The sequence below is a fragment of the Maylandia zebra genome, linkage group LG15 (assembly GCF_041146795.1).
Source record: "Maylandia zebra isolate NMK-2024a linkage group LG15, Mzebra_GT3a, whole genome shotgun sequence".
NCBI classification, from domain to species: domain Eukaryota; kingdom Metazoa; phylum Chordata; class Actinopteri; order Cichliformes; family Cichlidae; genus Maylandia; species Maylandia zebra.
This window is the reverse complement of record NC_135181.1, coordinates 7,790,880-7,813,728: the sequence shown is the minus strand read 5'-3', so window position 1 is coordinate 7,813,728 and position 22,849 is coordinate 7,790,880. Positions and strand designations below refer to the sequence as shown.

General features: G+C 40.1%; 1 protein-coding gene across 2 annotated transcripts in view; it reads right to left on the bottom strand.

The window, feature by feature from the left end:
• nbas (NBAS subunit of NRZ tethering complex) overlaps positions 1-22,849 on the bottom strand; it is a 176,526-nt gene that overhangs the window by 124,307 nt on the left and 29,370 nt on the right. For both annotated transcript variants that reach the window (XR_013093106.1, XM_004541960.6), the window contains exons 19-26: positions 18,928-19,006; positions 17,068-17,172; positions 16,542-16,678; positions 12,204-12,290; positions 10,927-11,080; positions 5,749-5,934; positions 2,715-2,888; positions 2,211-2,344 (exon numbers count right to left, since the gene is read on the bottom strand). Coding sequence is in view for 1 of the 2 variants with exons in the window: in XM_004541960.6 (XP_004542017.3) it covers positions 2,211-2,344; positions 2,715-2,888; positions 5,749-5,934; positions 10,927-11,080; positions 12,204-12,290; positions 16,542-16,678; positions 17,068-17,172; positions 18,928-19,006 (1,056 nt within the window). In the remaining variant the exon portion in view is untranslated. The remainder of the gene's footprint in view (positions 1-2,210; positions 2,345-2,714; positions 2,889-5,748; positions 5,935-10,926; positions 11,081-12,203; positions 12,291-16,541; positions 16,679-17,067; positions 17,173-18,927; positions 19,007-22,849) is intronic.

Sequence of the window (22,849 nt, the reverse complement as noted above, 5' to 3'; positions counted from 1 at the left end):
AGAGACATAAAGAGGGTAACTTGTACAATATACAGTAAAATATACTGGGGGTGATCTATAAAAGTTGTGGTTGTTTCTAGAAACAGCTGTAGTCAGTTCCTTCATTTTAATATCAAGCGGCATTAAAAATCAATGCAACTAGCAGTAAACCACGTGTCGCAAACATAAGGAAATCAGTTTTCTGCATCCTATTTAAATATTCTCCTCTTTTTACTTTGCGCCATGAGAAAAAAAAAAAGTTTGTCATTGTGCTCTTTTTGTAAAGATCAACTACTTGGTACTTTCTTGGTACTTTTAAAAAGAAATAAAGGAAATAAACTCTTTGGGGGGGGGGGGGAATTAACTAAATAAAACAATTTTGCAAACTTGGAAAACTCTATTCAATTAAATTAAAATATGCCTGATGAGGCATGGATGGGCATGTTTATTGAGACTGGATGTTTACAAGACTGTGAGTCAACAGCATTCAAACGGTTCTGTGTTTTTATTGTAATAACTGCACTGATTTCTATAAGTGTTGCCTCTTTCATATCCCTACATATAATAACAATAAGAAGAAGAATTAAAAAGGCTAAAATTAACACTGAATCTAATAAAAACTAAACTAAAAACAAAACAAAGAAAATAAATAAATAAAATGTCATTAGAGGATACAAAACTATAATAAGTCTGCTAACAATTTGTCAACGAGAAGCTTTTTCACATTTAAATGGATCATGGGTATATCTTTGAAAACAAATAGCTAGCTAAATACAGTGTAAAGTAATAGCAGTGCTCATATTTGGATAATCAATAAAATAGCTACATTTATCGATGTAAACTTCACTGATAGTAAAAGAAGTAATATTAATACGGGTGCTAGCAATGTATACATTATTGAGTAGCTTTTCAGGATTAGCTAGTGTGCCATTAAGGTAAAAACAGATCCAACAATTTGTTTGTTGCTGATTGCTTAGAAATGCTAATAAGATCATAAAAAAGGTTTATGTTCATGTTTTTTTAAGGAGGGAAAATACATTTTTGTGATTTAAATAAAGTAACCCAGCAAATAGCTTAGATTAGTCTACATTAATAATATTATGGAATATTATGATAAGGAAAAGTGGAAACCAGAACATCAATGATGTAGTAGCTCATCAGTGACAATTCTTGTGAATTGTAAATGGACAGATTGATGATCGATAACTCACCATGACATGTGCTAAAAAAAATGTATCTTTAATTCACAACTTTAAAATGTAAAACCGACACGCTTATCTGTCTGCGTTACACTTGCTCAGTTTAGTGGAAGGCTGCACTGCGGCTGAAATCATGTCCCCAACCAAACATTGCTTGTTGCCCATAACAGTGACTTGTTTCAGTACAGTTATCCCCACTGTGGCATTATTTAGGGGAAATAAATACATGCCACTCACAGCAATGCATATCAAACTGGAGCTACGTGAGCCAGTTGCTAAAGGAAAAAGATCTAATTGCTGAAAATCATGGCTGTCATACTGTAGCAAGTGAACAATAAACAACAAAGCTCGCCAAAAGTGGTCATTTAATTTCTCAAATAATGTGCACACTGGATGGATAATTCTTCCAAGAATAAGTCATTAGGATTAATTTCAGCTACTCTTGACACTCTAATGACCCCCCCCCCCCTCCCCCTCCCATCCTCAGCCCTTCACTATCCGCTCAGTCTCCTTCAAATGCACTACATACCCACACAGCCTCATGGGGAACCTAAAGGACAGCCTCTCTTGCTATATGAAATAAAATGTGCTGCAGAAGAGGTGGGGGAGAGAAAGGCAGAGACAGCAATACCATCAGGTAGGAAATACTGTGTAGACTGTAGCTACGCTAACTGATGGCTCCTTGGAGTCAGAGCTAAGCGTAAAAGAGAGAAGAGGAGGAGGGAAAGAAAGTTACAAGGGGAGAGGAGCAGCACCTAAGGCAGTAGTTAGGTTTATTGATAGGTCCTAAGAGAGATGGAAAGGTGAAAGGAATGGAAAAAGGTGGGTTGCTTGGAAGCAATGTATTCTTGTGGGCGAGGCAGCGCCGGACTGCTTTAATATCCTTATATCATGGCTTATCTAATGTATAAAGCTTACTTCTGTCATTACCAGAATATGCCCAATTGACTTATTGACTTGTGTGTTATCGTGCACGGCATCGTGTGTGTGCAATTTGTGTGCGATTTGTGTGCGTGGATGCGTGCGTCTGACCCGTAGCCCCTCTGTGGCAGACACTCCAAGATTTCATAACACAGGCTGAGCTGGTCGTCTCTCTCACAGCTGTAGATGCACTCCAAAGCGACCTCCATCAGCTGGTCTGGGTCCCCAATAATCTTCTGCTGGCACTGGAGGAGAGAAGAATAAGAGTCAGTATGTGCATATCAATGTGTGATTGACCCCGTAATTTATTTGTACCTACACACTGAAGCATTGCATCAATTTAAGCATTTTCTTCCTCTGGAGTGTTTGTGTGTGTGTGGTTCATGGCTTCTAATGGCCCAGAGACCTGTCCTTGGCTGCGTCCTTATGGGGTCATAAATACAGCATTTACAGCGCAGGGGCAACAACATCGGCCTTGACATCACACAAACAGCCAGAGCTGCAATGTCTGCGTGGATGTGCTTTCATTTTCCTGTCTCTCCATTTATGGTTACCCAAGTGTGACGCCGACTACACTTGTGCATTGTGTGTGTGTGTATGTATACGGATACTTGCATCAGGTTTGGAGTGCTTGAAAATGATGAGGGGCAGGGTGAGGTCTTCCTGGGCCAGGCTGACCAGGTATTCTCTGAGCAGAGATTTAGCAGAACCCTCTTTCTGTCCCTCACAGCGATGTAGGAATGGCACCATCCACTGGAAGGAGTCTTTCACGTAGTGCTCGGTGCTGGACTGATAACAGAAAGAAATTAAAGATACTTAAAGATGCAATTCAGGCAGGATACTAAAAATAATGTGACCTAGTGTGTTGAATAGATAATTCACTTAAAGTGAGTAGTATTCTACTGGTAGGAATTTTAGCCTAAGAAACTCTAGTCACTGATTTTATGCTCTTCATTTGTTGCGCTTTACATTTACATGTTTATGTAAATAAAATGAACTTAGCTCTTCCAATAAAGGAGAACCTCTGGGTGGAATGGTTGTTAAATTCATTTGTTTTCTTTTATATAAAAGACTATTAATGAGTTATATACCTTTCTGTTTGCAGTCATATAGCATATACTCCTATGGGCTAAATTTAGAAAGCCAATCTGTCAGTTGCACAAAAATTATTGTGAACTACATGGAAATAATGGAAATACTGCACTGATCACAAATAACAAGGGGTCTGAGCTTTCTCTAAATCACACACTGATTAAACTACCAACACAGAGACACACATATTTCACTGAGCTAAGCCTTTCTGGCTTTTAAGAGCCTGCTGACATGTCACCAGGTTTCTGATCCAAACACCAAGCAGTTACATAGCACAAGCTGAGCTAATTTCCACAGTGAAAAAGACAGATTTTGCACCAATCACCTATAAATTTCCTACAGCATCCTCTCCAATAGCCAACTTTGGGAGCAGCAATTTTGTGATGCTGTACCAGTGAAGACTTTTTGGCATTTGGCATTAGGGCACTAAAAGTAATGACGCTATAAAAATGCTTTATAAAAAGCCATTATCAGTTTTTATTGATCAATTAACTTTATATGGATTTCAGTAAAAAGAAAAAAAAATCAAATAAGCATTTGATGCAGCCACCCTTTGCCTTTAAGAGGTACTCATACTCATTTTATTTATTTATTTTTTGAAGGGATTTGGCAGGTAAACTGTTCTAATCACCTTGAAGAACTTGCCACAGTTCTTCAGTGGATTTATGCCATCTCGAATGCCTCCGTCTCTTTATGGCATCCAGACTGAATCCAAGATGTTGAGATCAAGGCTCTGTGGGGGTCATACCATCTGCTGCAGTGCTCCTTGTTACAAGCCGCAACAGCATGGTTGGTATTGTTCTCAGCTTGTGACTATGAGTGTGCGTGTGTGTGTGTGTGTGTGTGTGTGTGTGTGTGTGTGTGTGTGTGTGTGTGTGTGTGTGTGTGTGTATAAGTTTGAGTATCATCATTACGTAAAGCGGTCCAGGAGACACAACTACTACTAAAGGTGGTTTTACTTTGTCTTAATGTGTCTTTCTGGGTAGTAATCGATATCAAAATGTGTACATTGTAAAATCTTGACACGGCTGATTTTTTTCCTGTCCATGTTCAGACAGCATTATCTTGTGAATGCTTTCTGCAACCACGATTCACCTCATATCCCCAGAAAGCTAGTCTTTGCTTCTTCTGGCAAATTAAGGGTTAAAAGTGAATGTAGTCCAAAAGTTTAAACTTTTAACCAAGACAATAATACTGACACTGCTGTGTGTTTATCAAGCTGCAGAATGAATTTGGGAATGATGGGATGTCTGCACGATGGTGCTGTGTTACAGATTTGTTTGTTAGAAAATTGCAAAGTACTTCAAACCGCATTTACATGAAATTGTGCCATGCAATTAAGCCTGAACTTGAACCATAATAGCTGCAGTATGTGGGCTGCGATGTGATTTGAGCAGATGCATGTCAAGTTCGTGCAAGGCCTTGCACCCACCTTGCGACAGCTCTGACTCAGGATATACAGATAAGAGAGCATCAGCAGGAAAAATGAGATTGAAAAAAAATAAATAAATAAATACTTGAATGCTAAATGCAAACTTGCACACCCACGCGCAACATTTTTGCTTTGCTGTACTGTCTCTCTGATAAAGAAAGACATCAGACGCAGGCAAAGAGGGAGATTTAATCTAGGCGAGTTTGGTAAACACTCAAACACACACAACCACACACACAGACACAGACACATGTACATACACACACAGAGCGTCCAGAGGGAGTACCAGTCAAACAGCATGTGTTAGTGCAGTCAACAACATTTGCTGGCTGCCTGCCTGTGTGGCAGATACTACTGGCAATGGGCCTCATAGGCTAAAGCTGGCAGTTATTAGCTACAATTTAGAGGACAGCTCATATTATGTACTCCAAGGGGACTTGTAACTGTAGTACCTGCTATATAGAATAGCTTTCATAGCTCTCATGTTGCTGTTGGAAAGGAAGCTCGTATCATCAAATATGAGTGATTTCAGGAATGAAAAGGAACTAATTTACTTGGAGGCTGCCGTTCAATTAGTCTTTTAAATTTTTCTGTTTGTTGCCTATTCCAGTTGCAATTAGCATAAATTATGTTTCTTTAAGCAACAATCAAGGACAATAAAGTAACTATAAAGTGGAACTGTATGAAGAAATGTAATGGCAGAGAAATGGGAGGCAAGCTTTCTATTTGTTCAGACAATGAACACCCAGACAGGCTGTGAAACAAAGCAAGCGGGCTGGGAAACGCAATTTAACAGCGTCGCGTGAGGAAAACAACGTTTTTCAACTGAGAAAAAAAAAAGAAAGAAATTATTTGCATTTGAAAAGGATAAAAGAAAGAAATTATGAAATGAATGACATTCATTATAATGAAGATAAAAACAAAGACAATTAGAAACAGTAAAAAGTTTGGACACACGTACCGAATGTGTCCAAACTTTTTATTGGTATTTTATCTTCCAGCTTTTCAGTTACCAGACCTGCTGTGCATACATGATTTTGTGCAGCTAAAAGTATAACCGTTTCTGTGGTGGGGGTCAACCTTTCCCAGTGTGCAGTTAAGCAGGTGGAAAATTAAGTCACGTACGTTTTTCATGAGCAGGCGGAGTTTGTCAATGTCGCTGAGCTGCTGAAAATCTTTAAGAGTCAGACCCAGTTCACATGATGTCTCATACACAAGTGTTTCCATGGTGACCAAGTCATCGCATAATCGCTCCAGCCCGGGGATTTCCCGCTCCTTCCCAAGACGCACCAGCGACAGGGCGCAGTCCACCTGAGACAAGAAAGAAAGAAAACCAAATGAAAAACACGCTAGAGGAGGCTGACTACATGAATTCTACTTAAAAGTACATTGAAAAAGAAAAAAAAAAAAGACAAGATCAGTGGTCAACATCACACTTTCACTAACTTCTTAACGTCTCCTATACTTGGACGTTTTAAGGAACGAGCACTGTCAGTGAGATATTAAACACACTGTTACTGTGCCTCAGATTGGGTACTTTCATACTTCCATAATATCTTCAGTGCATGCATTCGTTCACACTGTGTATCACAAGTACACAGATGGTGTTGTGATAAAAGACCTGATAAAGGTCAAACGGTCGAGTGTGAAACAATGCACTGTACACTCAGTGGCTGCCGTTTTGGCAACGTGGGAGAAAGAACGAACGAATTTCCAGCCAGCTGTACCAAGATCTGTTGTCTCAGGCCTTTAGCTTACATGATAAAGAGCATATCAGCACTTCCATTGTTTAACAAAAGAAACGCGTTCATAAACCACCAACAGCATAATTGTCAACAGTGATGAAAAATTTGCCATGCATACTTTGGGGCAACACCACCCTCTCACAGGAACAGATTGAATAGGTTAGTTATAGGGGTCGCTACTCTGGAGCCAGTGGAGGTGGTTCAGGCATCTGACTTGGAGTAGGTATGTCCTACTGGGAGGAGATCCCAATACACGCTATTGAGATTACATCTCTCACCTGGCTGGAGAGCACATTGGTACCCCGTGTCTGCTTAGACTGCTGACTCCGCAACTTGAATGGCAATAAAATGTGTCAACAGAGAGCATGTTATGTAATTTATGGAGCACTTTAATAGTTTCATGTTGTGAGTTAGATGAGAAGACTCTAGGGGCATCTATAGAAATGAAATCAAGCTAATCTTGGTTTCACACTCCCAAAGAATGTGTTCCAGGACTGTGCAGGCTCTTTGAGATGTTCTGTCCCGAATTTCCTCTTCTTCTGTGCAACCAGTGGTTTTCGCCTTGTTTTAAAGCCTCCGTGCTTCTATTGATGAAGGTGTGTTAAACTCCTTGAATTAAAGCTAAAAATCTTCAATCACTTATGGATTTGCTCAATTAACATCCATAGTGTTGGTGTACAGAAACAAAACTAGAAAAGTCATTATTGTTTGAATACTTATGGGCCAAACTGTGTATACACACACACACACACACACACACACACACACACACACACACACACACACACACACACACACACTAACCCAACCTCTTAACCATGACACTTGGGCAGAAGGCAAATAAAAAGCCTGTTTGCAGCAATGTTCGTTCAATAAAAATTGTTGCCGAGATAACTGAATTGGGACGTGGAAAAAACAATATCCCGTCCAATCCAAAAGCAAATAATAGCTGTCAGTCATTACTAATATCCAATCATTAGACCTTCAGCAATAAAACATTGAGGTTTTGGGCTTCCTGCTGCTCCTAATCGATACAATTCCATCCAGAAAAGCAACCAATCAATATGCAACCAGCTATATGCCGGCAATACGCCCAGCCAATTGATGCTCGGCCACCTGTGGATGTTAGCCAATCAATAGCAGATGCTGCTGGGTCCTGCGGTGATGATTGCCTTTTCTACACCTTTTAGAGACAGCGCACACATCCTTGCTGCATCTTTCCTACACAAAGGCACAAGTGCCCACAGGCACACAGAAACACAGATACACAATCAATGCAATCTTGTTGTCTTCAGCTTATCTCAACACACATTACTTATTGTTGAATAAATAACTGCATGTCTTCATTTGCAAAAAGTATCCCCACAAACACACATTCAACCCAAAACCCAAATCACCTTGACTCAGAGTCTGAGCAATTAGATACAATGAGAGGGGGAAGTCTATTGATCTAACTGTGAGTGTAGATCCTCCTTGTTCTTTCCGCTCCTCCCTGCTCTCCAGAGATAGATTCCCCAGCTAACCACAGACAATTCAGATGTTGAAATCTCACACTTTTTAATTACGACCTCATCTCCATCCCCTCCCCTCGTCTTTCTGTAACACGACCCTCTCTCTTTGTGCTCTCCCCCCCCTTGCCACAACGGCAGATTTCACTCTTCACTGTAATATTCCAACTCAATTTGATGCTTCTTTGTCTCTCACCCTCGTCCTATCACACTCCTTTCTTTCAAACGGAATTTTTACATTTTCTCATCAGCTCTGCTCAATTTTAATCCTGTTCCCTTCCCTCCCACCTCTTCGAAGTAACAGTCACCACACTAGCCTCCATTTGAACTCCCAGCCTGCCCCTTTGCCTTTTCTGTATGCCAGCCTCCCCACGCTCTGTCTTGTTTTCAAAGCCACCCTCTCATTTTGTGCCATTTCGTTGCCAGCACAACAAAAACTTGGTTTTAATATCCTTTATTCCTACCCTTTTACCCCCTTATAACTGGTGATTTTCTTCCCCACAGACAGCTCTTTCCATGAGATTGCTTTCCCTTTTTATCTCCACACCTATCTGTGCTGCCCTCTCCTCTTTCTGTGTTTGTAATACACTAACCTAACAAGGGCTGTTGCATCGGCCCAGCATTTATCTCCTCTTTCGGCTGCACTTCCATTCTCTGCTTGCCCTAGCTCGTGTCTCTCTCTGAGTCATCTTGTCAATCTTCCCATCAGTGTCTCGCCTCCTGCCACTTTGTGACTGGTTTAGAACACTCCAGCTTCCTCTGATGTGGCTCCTTTTAATCAAGCCCCATTTTACTCCATTAAAACGCTCTCCCAAGCATAAACAGGGCCAGATGACGAATGAGAGGAGGGTGCCAATAAGAGAGAACAAACGAGACGAAACGTAAAAAAGGGCAGGGAGAAGGGGTGGCTGTGGGGGGGGGGCTCAGCTGCTCGTGTGAAGAAAAAACTAAATGTGTGAAATAACCAGAGACGTGAGAGTTCGGGACAGTCCAAAGAGACTCCTGGAGTAAGATGTGATAGAGCAAATGAAGATGAGGTCTAATTAAAAATGAACAAGGGAGAGAATGAAAGAGGGAATTGGTGTGATTCCTTGAGACTAACAAAGGCCTCCTTTTACACATGCACTCGAATCTCTCCCTCTCCTTCTCTCTTGAGTGGATGATGAAAGGCACGATTCCCCAGTTGTCTTCAAAAATGAGCAATGGACCCCAAAATCTCTATTTCGCCAGCCTCTTTACAGCAAGTGGAAGGGATAAAACGGAGAAATGAAGGGGAAAGATATGACTGCACCCTAGTTAGTCCTTTCACAAAGACAAAGAGAGTGCTGTGACAACCTTGATCCATCACTCTGATGGAGGTAAAGAGGGGACGGAGCTGCAGCGTGGATAGTGTGGGTGGAGAGATCGGGCTGCTCTAGCGTTTACGTCCCATTACTCCACTAAACAAGTCCTATCAAGTCTTATTTTTCACTTGCAGCATCAGAACGCGGATGACATAAGTCTCGGGTTCTCTTCATTAGAAGTCCATATGGCAAATATGATAATAACTGTCACAGATCAGATCAAAGCGACCTTGACTGATGGAGACAGGCAACATACCCTCTGCAGTCTGCAGTCGTCATATTTTTCTGCCCTCATCATCTAAAAGAAGTGTGCGAAACCAATTGTCTTTTCAATAGCCAGATGTCTATTAATTCCTTTCTGCCGCTGCCCAGCTGTAAGATCCAATCGAGCAGAAGGAACGTTAACAGTCTACGTAAAAGGTTTCCCCTAACAGAAGAACTATGACCAGTTGGAAATGATTTGCATCGGTAATAAGGGATGAACAAACTAATTGAAAAGTTGCGAGGTCACCTGATCATTTTAGTCTCTAAAACAGCTTGAATGCTTGAGCGTTGAGGTTGAAATTACAGATAAAGGCTTTGTAAGGCCATGAGAGGTCAGCGGGAAAACATTTATTGCTATTACAGTCTGCAAGGTCAGGTAAAAGTTCTGCTGTCACAGGAAGGGTAAGATGCAATCTTTCATTAAATTTTGCTTCCAGGTCAAAGTAAGAAATTCTTGTAATGTTTTAAAGTGCTCTGGAGCAACAGTTCTTGGCTTTTTTTTTTTTTTTTTTTTTTACTGATTTTCAATCCAGTCCTTGTACTCGACTATTTTCAGAAGAATGTTTTTGTCTGTTAAGCCACTGAACACTGACCTTTGAATCGTTCAACCATAAAAAAGACACCTAGATCAAGCAATGAATGTTGTGTCTACACATAACAGACAACTTTGTATATATACAAAAATTGTATTATTAGGCATATTTTGACTAGTGGAAAGAAAGAATTGTATGACAGCAAGAGGTCTAATGGAGTGTTAAATACAAATTTTAAATTTTTGGTTCAAATCATTAACACTATGTACAGAGGAGGTCAGGAGTGAGGTACAGTCAGTGTCTAAGACCATCTCTAAAACACGATGGAGGCTCTATCAATGTTTGGCGCTGCATTTCAACCAGTGGTGTTGGAGATCTTGTCAAATGATGTAGTTAACTACCATCAGATTTTCCTTTTGTTCCACCATACAATACCATCTAGAAAGCATTAACAATGGATTCATTTTTCAGCATGACAATGAACACAAATACACTCCCAATCCAGTAAAGCATATGTGGATAGAAAAACATAAAAAGGAACGTTAACAGTCACGGATTGGCCTCCTCAGAGCTCGGACCTCAACATCATTTCGACAGAGAACAAAAGGCAGCCAACATCCAAAGAAGATTTTTGAATGTTCAAGAAGCCTGGGGAATTATTCCTGAAGACTACTTAGTAAAACAAATTAAAAGAAAGCTTGCTGAAGGCAGTGCAGGCTATGCTGAAGAAAAATTGGTAAGAATACCAAATATTGACTTTCAGGCTCATTAGAATTGTTGAAACTCTGGTTTTGCCAAATTTCCTAGAAAAATGTGAAAGAAACGAGGGGTGGCTCAACACTTTTGCATAGTAAAATAAACATATAGTGACTGACTGTAAGCTACAAGCGGATACACAGAATGTTTGTACCTGTCTGGAGCAAGAGTCGATATCCTGGGCTCTGCTAATGTACCAATCAGTAAGCAGCTCTTTGGAGGGCGTGGCTGTGCGGAATCTCAGCAGGTCTGAGGCTTCGTCATACAGGAAACTGTCATCGTCAAACAAATTCTGCTCCAGCACCGCTCTTAAAAAGAAAAAGACATGGATGAAGAGTTGCGCTCCCTTGCATTTTCACTTTATTCCTTTAATGATTTTTAGCTAATCAGCTAGAGCGGGAACAGTTAATGAGAGAAAAATGACTTTTATTAATTCATAATTATGTGTTTATCAAAAGAAAAAGAAAAAAATCTTACAAACAGATTAAAACAATGCACTGATACAATTATTTTTTATGGAGCCAAAAGTCAAAGCCTTACTCCTGTGCCATAAACCTATTTTGTTACCCAAAAAAATAGCACAGAGAGGATCGTGCTGCTCTGAATAATTACAAAAGCAACTGATCCTCTGCTGAAAATGTTCCCCTAAAAATGTACAATTTATCTACTACCTACAGTGCCCTGCTGCTTTAGGAAATTACTTGTTTGTTTGCTTCTTTTTTCTTCCTTTTTTAAATGAAAGTAACACATTTATGAACCAGATGCACAGGGAGGGATGCCCAAATATTAGTATTTAAAAGACAGTCTTAACATTGTAGGATTTTTGATAAGAAAAACACAGAATATCACCTGACTCAAAGGTAAAGGAGTTGAGCAAAGAGAGGGGAGAGAGATAAGGAGGGAAACAGAGCTGGAAGAGCAGAGATATAACATAGCCACCAAAAAAAAAACACTGCCTTAAACCTAGTTGCCAGGAATGTTGCTCCAATCACATTATCAAACATTCATCCTGTAATTTCTGGCCAAATATACCACAGTGTGCGACTGCTGTTATGACTCCCAACAGACGAGCAACAAAAAAAATAAAAAAATAAAATTGTAAATGAAGCCCGGCCTCCCTACAGAAGCAGGCAAATGGCATAAATTGGCAGTGCAACAAGATTTGGTATTAGTTGGTTATGGCTGTGTTTAACATTTGGATAATAGGATGTCATGTGTTGTTTCACAAAATGATGCCAGCACAAGCATCTGGCCTGTTTGGAGCATGAATTTTAACAGTTCTACACTGCGAGGGGCTTTGTTATCCCGGACACGGGCTGAGTTAATTATGACGCGTTACGTCACATTTGTTTAACTGTTGGCTTTAATAATACTTTATGCACAGAGCTAGAAATCAGTACATTCGCCTCAGGGGTGATGTAACCTGTTTACCTGCACTCCTCTGCCTCACACCAGTCCATCTCTCTGTGTCTTTGCTCGTCCCACGGAATCAACACCAGCTCACCTCTGTCATCCAGACTGTAAATGAAAGAAAATGAAAAAAAGCAAGATATACGAGAGGACAGAAGGAGAAAGACAGCAAGAGAGAGGGGTCAGTTTTTAGGAAAAAGCACACCAATAGCAATACACCGCAACATGCGACATCTACCCACCCAGGCATAATGGGACCTTATAAATCAGCAAAGGCATTTACTGTCTCAAAGTAAACATAGCCATAAACTACAGCAAAACTAGAGAGCAAGCAACATATGGGAAATGGAAAGAGCAGAGTATAATAAGAAAAAGAAATGGGAGGAGGCAAAAAAAACTAAATCACAACAATAAACAAGTCAAAGAACTTCTGAAGAGAGTCTGAATCGTGCCTCAGTTGTAAATAGCGGGGAGTTTTATTTTCTAAACGCCACGTTGGTCCCAAGCTTTACTTCTTCCTGGTCTCCTTGAGTGTGACAGGTCTAAGGAAGATAAATAGGGGACACGCAAAAAAAAGAAAGCCAAAGTGAAGAATGACTCTGTAGCTTCACGTGTCAGCGTTGACAGGACTCCGACGCTTGGACACAGACAACGTAACGACTCGAATGCTAAGACGCCGGGCTGAACAAAAGCAGTTTTGCTTTGGGTTTGTTTCTTTTTTCTTCTAGGATTAATGCATGGCTTCTTGTTATCTATTTGTTTGTGGACAGAAAAATATGTACTGTGGCTGTAAAACTCAAGGAGATAGCGTGGGCTACAAATCATCTACAGCTTTGGTGCAGTTAAAGGCCGAGCGTGCACACACGCTGCAGCAGTTTTTAGCACGGTCATAAATTCTCTCCAATCACAAAATACATAAGAAGCAAGCAGCAGCTCTGATTTATGTCAACACTCCAAAGCAGGAGGGTTTTTCACCAACACTCCAGCGCCAGTTCATTGATTAAGCTTGGAACTTCAACACTAGGATAACAGAGATCGAGAAGTCCCGCATAAAATCAGCCTCATTCAGTGTGGGGTTTTTTTTTTTATGACATTCCCTAACTCCCAGGTGCTCTTTCCTCATTAAAGACAGCGTAGTTAGAGAGTGGAAAGTAAATATCGGCGTGAGCGGCCAGATATCGATAGGAGGAATGAATTATTCTGTGCCTGCATCCCTGATCTACTTCGCATCAGAGAGGCAGGGGAGCAGGATTGAAAACAGGAGATGCAGAGCAAACCTGGAGCTGGAGTTTATTTTTGGTTTCCACAGAGATGACCCTTTGAAGCTACAGGAAAAGACTCCTTAAAAAAAATACATTCAGTATTCTCCAAGTCTACAGGTCCCTTCACAGACCTAATCAATATTACAGGAGAGTATTACCTCCCCCCCCCTTTCCAATGAAGCAAGTTCAGTATATAGGGAGTAAGCACCAAACAGATGGCTTGAGCTGGCTCCGTCTGCTGCAGTGTGGAAGCGAGCGCTGTTGGAGCAGCATTTGGTGCTCACAAGCTGGGGAAAATAGGAAACTGCCCCACAGCGGCAGAGCCATGATGGATGCTCACTGCAGACCCACAAGCACCTGACCTCCATACAAACTCAGTCGCGGCTAATAAAAGGGAGCTGTGTTGTAGTGTGCGTATGTGGAAACTATATTAAAAATTATATCTATATCTGTAGGGGTTTTTTTTTTTAAGGTGATGAATTTGCCACCCTCAAATACATGGTTTCTTTATAAAGCAGTGGCAGAGAGAATATATCTGTAAAATCCTGTTTCTGCAAATGATATGCTCATTTTGAATGTAATGCCAGTTTCAAAAAGGGCGGGCCAGGACCATGTTTACAACAGCGTTGCATCACATTCCTTTAACACTGTGTTTGGCTGCTCAAAATTTATTTTCCTTGGTTCTTTTCCATATCAAAATTTCACTCTGTGACAGGTTTGGGCTGCAGGCAGCCTGCAGACTCCTTCTGCTACAGCTGGATTATATGCTGGATGCTGTCTGGTATCGTCTTGCTGAAATAAGCAAGACCTTCACTGAAAGTTTTCTCCAAAACTTTGTCGATTAGCATTAACCGTGTCCCCCAGGGATGTGCAGATTTCCCCCAGTTGCAGACCATCACATGGCCAAGCTGGAAGGTTTTGGATTAGTTTCAAAAACAAAAACCCACCTTTGTTAATATTAGATGAGCTAAATATCAACACTTGAGAATATATTGCAGGATGGTCTTTGCATGGCTGAGTTTGAACTTTTTTTTGGATGCAGCGGGCAAATGGTTTCTGGAAGTGTTTCTGAGTCTGTGCAGTTCTTTTTACCACAAAAAGCAGGTCCTTTTTTTTTTTTAACGTAGGGGCACCCGAGGGCCCAAAGGTGATGGCAAAATTGGTTTTCAGCCTTGTCTTCATTTTCAGAAATTTCTCTGGTGTGTCTCGATCCTTTAATGATAAGACATGCATAGATGATGAAATCCTCAAATTCCTTTCAATTTTAGACCAAAGAATATGATCTCTTTGAACTGCTGAACTATCTGACCATGTAATCTTCCAAAGAGTGGGGTGAACCCCAACTCCCACCTTTATTTCTGAACGATTTTGCCTCTTCTTCTTGCCAACTTGTTGACAACTGAGCTAATGAGTTGCTAAATGTTCCACCAGGTGATTTCCCTTTTTAAGGATTAGACAATTTTCCAGCCTTTTTTGTTTGTTAATCCTGTAGAAACTTTTTGGACAGTTGCTGGAATCAGAATGACTCAAATATACTGTACATATAAAAAAAATAATGATTTTCATTCTTATGCCTTTATACTCAATTACACATATGGTTTGGATAATTTGCACATTTGTGCATTTACCTTTTATCATCGTACTTTTTTGGATGCAGGGTTGTAAGATTTTCACAGAAGCTAAAATGAAGTATCGAGGATTAAATAGAAAAACGAGTTACGATTTAAGGAAAAAGGCACGGTGAATGACTGGCTGCGTCCATCAGTAAATCCAGTCACTGCTATTAGTGAAACATAAAGAGGTGAGGAATGATTTCTTCCCTCCAAAACAACCCTCCATCACTCCTCGCTCCTATTCAGCATTTCTCCAAGCCCAAAGCAAAAACAAAACAAAACAGGCAGTGTAGAGTGAAAACCAGGGGGAATAACACTGTAATAACAGACAATTGCATTTGTTCAAGCAAGTATCATTTGAAGGTGTTCGGCTTTGTTTGAATGTAAATTTAGAAGTAGCAATTAAGTCTCTCTCCTCTTATTTCATTGCTGTCTCTGCCAGCCCGTTAGCTGCGGCGCTGTGCGTACATGTGTGCAGTGACAGAATAAACTTGTGTATGTGTGTGCTTTTTAATGACGGCAAAAAGATTCCCACTGTGAGAATGTGAGAAAGACTCTTGAGTGCACGCTCTGACTGAGGTGCGATTCCAGTTTTAGGTCATTTTAATTTAAAATGTAGAGGGATGTGCGACTCTTGCATTCTACAAAGGTGTGACTGTGGATTCTCTGACATTAGAAAGGGTGCAAATCCCAGTGGCGGTATACTTTTCTTTTTTCTTTTTAAACAATGCAGTTTCTATATCGAGAGTGTGAATTGTTGTAAAAGGGGACTAAAGAATACATTTGGATTACTTCAACACCTTCGCTTCAGCGGTTTGGGAAACAGCAACTCGTGTCTCATCAGCAACAAGAAAATTAAACCACCGACTCCGAGCATATTGTTATAATCCACTCTTCTCCTGGGAAACCTTGAGTCCTGTCGTCCATGTGGATGCCACTTTAGCACACAACACAAAAGCCACGTAAATATTGTTACATGCAAAGTAAGGCACTCCCCATGCAAGACCCGTTTATTCCTTCAGTAAAAATGAAATCCTACTTTTGTTCTTTATGGAGACTATTTACCTGCATGCAAAGCTTGCACAAACATGACTCTTCAATACAACTCAGACATCACAGGGATTTTGGGTGCATTTCAGGTACCAAAAATCTTGGCCCTGCCTACAGATTATATTTGTTTTGCAGATATTTGGTTATGAAGCTCATATCACTTTGAACCACACCAAGCTTCAAATGCATGTTCTAGCTTTCGGAGTAAACATGATTTTTCAATGAGTCGTTTCATTTGGTTCTCTCCGAGTCTCAGCAAAAGTCAACACAGAAAGGCTTCCTCCATTTACTCTTGCAGGACAAATAAATCAGACCATCTCAATGAGTTTTTCCCATCTATAATGCAAGAGTGCAGCGCTTGGTAAACCATTTGTGTCTGTATAAAGTAAATACACATGGACCTTCTTGTAAGTGCGTATTTGTGCACGTCTTACCAGGCTTCCGGCAGCAAGGTGGTATACTCGTGTGGAGAGGTGGTTTCCGGAAAGTTGTCAAGGATAGCTAGTCGATGTTGGAGGAGTTCTGCTCCGTGATATGTGAAAAGAATGTCAAGAGCCTGCACGTTGCTCTCCTGTGGCCAAAAAAATGTATGTTAGAAAATGCTTAATGTCAATTGGTGCCTCGATTTTACCCTCGTGTGTGTCTAAACGAGCTAACCAATGGTCAATGTCAATGGTCAATGGTAACTTTATTGTCCCTGATGGGAAATTGATTCGCAGTATGTCAAAACAAACAACAAACATACAACCAACACATCACGTACACTCATTAAAAAAATACTATAATATAATATAAGCCTGATAAAACAACCTAGATATTCCATCGAAAAATCGCAGGCTTGATCTAAAGTAGAGAATCAGTCACATCCCTAGCTCCAAACAAAGACGCATACAGTTAAAATGAAAAGATGCAAAGAGATAAATAGTGAGACATTCTGTAGGAGTGTGAGGCCAAGGTTACCCTGGCGTAGTTTCTTGCTGACAAAACAATGTTTTGACTTCGGAACTTCTTGAAGAAGTCTGCATCGTATTTGTCCTCCGCTGCATGAGGCCCGCCAAGTATTTCCTGGAAAGTATAAAGCAAGAGAGAAAGAAAGAGAAAATACTCAGAGAGAGAGACACACACACACACACACACACACATACACACACGCATACACACACACACACACACACACACACATACATTTACAGTTCATGAAAAGAAATTTGTGAGTCAGAGGGTTATCTTTCCAGAATAAATGTTATGAATGGAAAGGAATTCAGAGTAAAGATGCGAGGGAAAGTGCAAGTAGAAGATGTGACTGCCAATGAAGGCACTAAAGCAAAGCCAACAGAGATGCTATTTAATTTTTGTGGCTTACAGCTGTCTTGTCCTTTTAGTTGGAGTCATCTAAGTGCGTGTGTGTGTATGTGTGTGTGTGTGTGAGCATATGTCAGGATGGACCATTTGTTGTCCTGGAAAGAGGGATTTATGTGTATTTGTGGTTATAAAATCTCTGTAGTATCCATTATGCCAGAGCATGTGTGTGTGTCTGTCTTTGTGCAGAAGAGTGTGTGAGGCGTGTGTGTGTCTGATGGATAGCTTTTGAATGGGGTCCTATGCAGACAGAGCCAGCCCAAGTCTGGATGATAAAAACGCTAATATCATATTCATAGACAGCCAGAGAAAATGCATCGGGGCAAAAGGAATCTGACGAGTACTGCAGTTACCATGACAATGTCCGAATGAAGAGAGAAACGTCATTCTGTCTGAGTCGAATATCTAGCAGGATAAAATCTCATCTCTCGTGTATGGGAGCGAGTAGGGTCCTGTTCATCCGTGATAAGGGTCTGCATGTTAACATTACTCACTGTGAATCTGAAATCCACAGTTTTCAGTAGTTGCAAGTGTCTGCTTTAAGCACGTATCTATCCATCTATGTAGCGCTGAAGCAGTGATACTGGATTCCTATTAGTAGTGAAGTTAAAATAATACTTCTCAGTGTCACTGCTAGCTTTTTACCAGATCATGTATAAATTCTTCACATACTTAAAATGTCTTTCATGGACATAATTTCAATTTTAAAAAAATGGAGGTTAAGTATAAATATTCATAGATGGCAGATGAGAAAAGCCTATTAGTGTTGAACAGACTGCTCATTAAAGTCGAACGCATTAGTTTGCCAGTAGGAAAACAACTATGAAATAAAGACTACAATGAAAACAAAGTTTTTTCTTCATTAATATTAGATTCATTAAATAAACTCTACTTTAATACAAATGTAATAATAATTAATGGTTCCTCAAATGCAATCTCTTTCCTCTGAAGTCTCTCCTGAGTTTAGTTATCAAAACCCGTTAAGTCACTGCTCGCAGTAGTTTTAAATATGATGAAAAAAAAAAACCAGACTTTTTTCAATTAATGTTTTTTTGCATCACATTTAAATATTCTAGGAAGATGATATTGCGTTGTTGATCCGCAGAGCCTCAATTTACTTAATTTCTTCATTACATGTAAATAAAATTAAAAGTGTTGGGGCTGAATATTGGAAATTCAATTAATGAGTTTCTTGTTCGGGAGAATATTATGCCCCAGCTAAACAACAGAATATTAAGCAACAGTTGAATAAGTTCACTGGGTCCAGCTCTCCCAAAAGGAATATTTACTGAGATTCTCTTTAGTCTTCAAACATGCATCAAGTTAATTACTCGACAGGCTGAAAAAGTAAACAGCAAAAGATTTGATAAGGATAACTGTGGTTAGTTGCAATCCTAATGAAATCCATTTACATGGGAAAATGTGGAGAGTTCATTAAGTCAAAGGGCTGATTGCTGTTACCTCGTACGTGGCGAGCCGGTCCAGGTAGGAGAGAAGCTTCAGTCTGCTCCGACACAGTTCCTTCTGCTCCAGAGTCAGCCTAAGCATGCAATCATATTTAAACACGCAAATCAGCACCATACCAGCACAAACAATTCAACACAATTGACATGAGACCTCCAACACAATGACTTTGACTACAGAAATTAACTGCAATCAAATCAAACGCCAAGCTCAGTCTGTCGTCTGCACTAACTCACACCCTAGCTTTAAATTAACTGTAAATTGACCTTACACAGTAAGCCCACGGGGACCTATATAATAAGGCTGGGGACTGGTGACTACAATACCATACCATGCCCTCTAAACCTAATCATTTTCCAACAGCAACAAATCAACTCCTTATGACCACAAGAGCCACTCATTCAGGTGTTATGTATAGGATGCAAGCCGTCAATGAGGTGAGCGATTGCCCAGTGAGAACCAAATCCATTTTCAATGTCATTTAATCACAACCATAAATAAAGAGGATGGCCACAAACACCAAGGCACTGTGCTATATAGGCTCTACCTAAAACTCAATCACTCAAGGTACAACCAAAAGAAAGAGAGTGCAAGGCTGAAAAAGGCTAGGAGTGGTCAGATGCACCCCCTCGGTTCACACATACGGTAAAATAAAACATTTTTTAACCACATGCTCACACACCCTCCAAGTTCAATTCACAAAGAAACAATCCAACCAGGTGAAGCAGGGTGCAACCCCTCTTATAAACTTGACCTGGATCAACTGCGATGTGACCACAGGGGAGTTGACCTCTCCACTGCTGTCTTAATCCCAAATCCCTCATTACAGAGTGTGCTATCGGGTCTTATCGGGGTCTTCTACACAGACTAACAGAGATTAACACTGGCTCAACACACACTCTGGCACATCAAAGAGCGCCGGCTTAGTGCTAGTACTAGTGGTAATTACTGCCGTGCTTCGTTTCTTCAGAGCAACGTAAGAAAAATGGAGATGGAGGAAGGAGAGCGGTGGCAAGCGAGGGAAGGAGGAGAGATGAGATGTTAGAAAGCAATTTTAGCCATCTGCTCTCCTGAGGTTTTGAATGATGGCTTAATGATAACTTCCAAGAAAGGCTCTGAAATCTAAAAGGAGGTGACAGGATATCTCTAACTTCATTTGGTTGAGAGGAGTTCTGACTAAGCTCTTCTATTACTCTGACATAGTTTATTAAATGACATGCAATAATACAGAATGTGTCAAAATGTACTGTTAGCCATGCTATAAGTGATAGAGTATGTTCTAAAGATATTACTGACCCTGTGGGCATCTTTGTTTTCTTTATTGAGCAGGTAGATATTATTTAAAGTAAAATGTCTCGGTAGCTACTTGATATCTTTTGGATCTCTTATCGTTTAACCTTTTCTATATACACAACATATATGCAACACTACTGAGACACTGGCACTCCAACAGGTCTCTGCTCATCTTTGAATAGTATTTAACCAATGTTATGCCAAAAATAAAAAAAACATGTCAAAGGATTAGACATCCACAGCCCATAAACCGTAAGGGAACTATCATGAAAACATTCGTAACAACAAATCTAATGAAACACTTAAATCACCTTCACCCAGATGAATACGCCCAGTTTGAAGATGTTAATAAAAGGAAAATTGGCTAAAGCTAATGTTATCCAAAGCTCAGAGCCAGCCACAAGACAGCAGCCTGAATTGAGCCTCTGTGAACAGTAAAAAAAGACTGAAGCAATTACAAGAGCAATTATGGCGACAAATCAAAAAGAGAAATTGGTCAATGCCCAGCTGCTGACATTGAACCTTTTCTAGAATGTTTAGAACAGGTGACATCCTAAATTTGCTGGGAAATGATGCAAGTACCTGGCATTTGCTTTTTCTTATACAAATCTGTTGCACCTGCTTTTGTTTGGTGAGGTAAAGTATATCAGGTAAAGGTGGATATGAGGAGCAGAACACTTTCTTTTCAGAGTTGTTTAAGAGATAGAAGATCATCCAAGTTACTGCAGTTTGGGGGGCATTGTAAAATGATTAATTTATTTCATTATGAAAATAAGATTTTTAAAAAATGATCAAATGCTGAAAAGCGATTAACTGGAAATGGAAGTAATATAAAATGAATATCAATCACCCTCGGTCTGGAGCTCCATGCAAGAGCAAGATGATGAGAAAGGTGGCGGATCAACCCAAAACTATACTGGTGGAGTTTGTTAATGACCTGAAGGCAGCCGGGACCACAGTCCAATGTACTGAAATACTGCAGCACCCACAAGGTCCCCCTGGCTCTTCTTAAGTTCGCCAGTGAACATCTAAATGATTCAGAGAAGGCTTGGGAGAAGGTGCTGTGGTCAGATGGAATAAGGAATAAGCTCCACCCACCATGTTTGGAGGATGAGAAATGATGAGTGAGACCCAAAAAACACGGCCACAGTCAGGCACGGAGTAGGAAACATGCTGCACATGCATGTATAGAAATAACTCCATAGTGCTGGTAGCAGCTTTAAGAAGCTGTAAGCATGCCGATGTCAGTACTGTAAAACGGTATCTATACGGACTTTATGTATATATCTTTTAATAAAATGTATAATTTTATAAATAATAATATTAATAATAATAACAATAATAAATACAGAATATAATTTCCAGTTTAAGACTGGTCATTGATTAAAAAACATTTTTTTAAGCAACACCATTGTGCAGTATTGCAGAAACAGCCACCAATATGGCTTAGACATGGCTGGATGTTTGATTCAGGTCAACATCTCTTGCTTTTAAATTGCTAATCTTACAGCTGAATTCCACTGAGATACAGCATAAACAGTGTGTGCTGTAATACACTGTTATACATACAAATGGACCCACCTGGCTATACACTAAAAAGGCAGCACAGTGCACAAGTCTTTATAAAGGTTTTTATGTGTTTTTAACAGATTGCCCTTATAATAAATAGCTCTTAAATAAAAAATAATAATAACTGCGGTAAACTAAGGTAAAGAGACTAACTGCTTCAAGATCTATGTGCACACATATATTTAATACATCTAGATGCTACAATAAAAGCATAAACAGCCTTCCACACAGACACAAGCACAGTCCAAAGCTGGAACAAATGAGAAAATTAGACTTCTGACTGAGGTCTGACTCTGACCTGATAAGAACATAAACACCTTGCAGCAGACAATACTCTCTTCACACAATTTCCTCCCCCCTCTCTCTCTCACACACACACACACACACACACACACACACACACACACAGCAGGATTAAAGATGCACTCTGAGTCACATTTACTAGTTAAATACAGTCCTTATCTACACATGCGTGTCACCCACACAAAATACGCACAGACGCAGTACTACTGTGAAGCAGCTGTGATCGATACTGAGCCATTTCTGTAATGGTGGTGTAGTTAAAAAGAAATTAAGAGAATTATTATCTGTCTCAGGCCTTGGCCGCAGGCCTCAAGGCAACATGGGTAGATGCATTAGTGGGGGAACCCGAATGTGTTCACACACTCACACAAAAACACATTCTGGGGGCACGTGTGTGAGCTGCCTGGCAGACATTCTGCATCAAAGACAGATAAAGGAGAAAAACTGGTATATTTAAATAAGTTTATTCACCGAAGATTTAATGTAATGTTTTTTTTTAATGTTTGTACATTATCGATTTTTTTTTACTACCTCTTCTGTCCTCTTTCTTATCCTCCATCTTTTCTTTAGCTGCAGTGGAGTGCAGTTCTCCAATAAAGCACAACAGTTTTATTACACAGTAAGATATAGATGACCAAATGGCCAAAGGGAGGGAAAAAAAATGAACAGCGACGTGAAGGGCAGCTATTACAAAGGATTAACATTACGACGTTTGTGCTCTTCCTCATTTAAAAGCCGTCAGGAGGCTCACTGC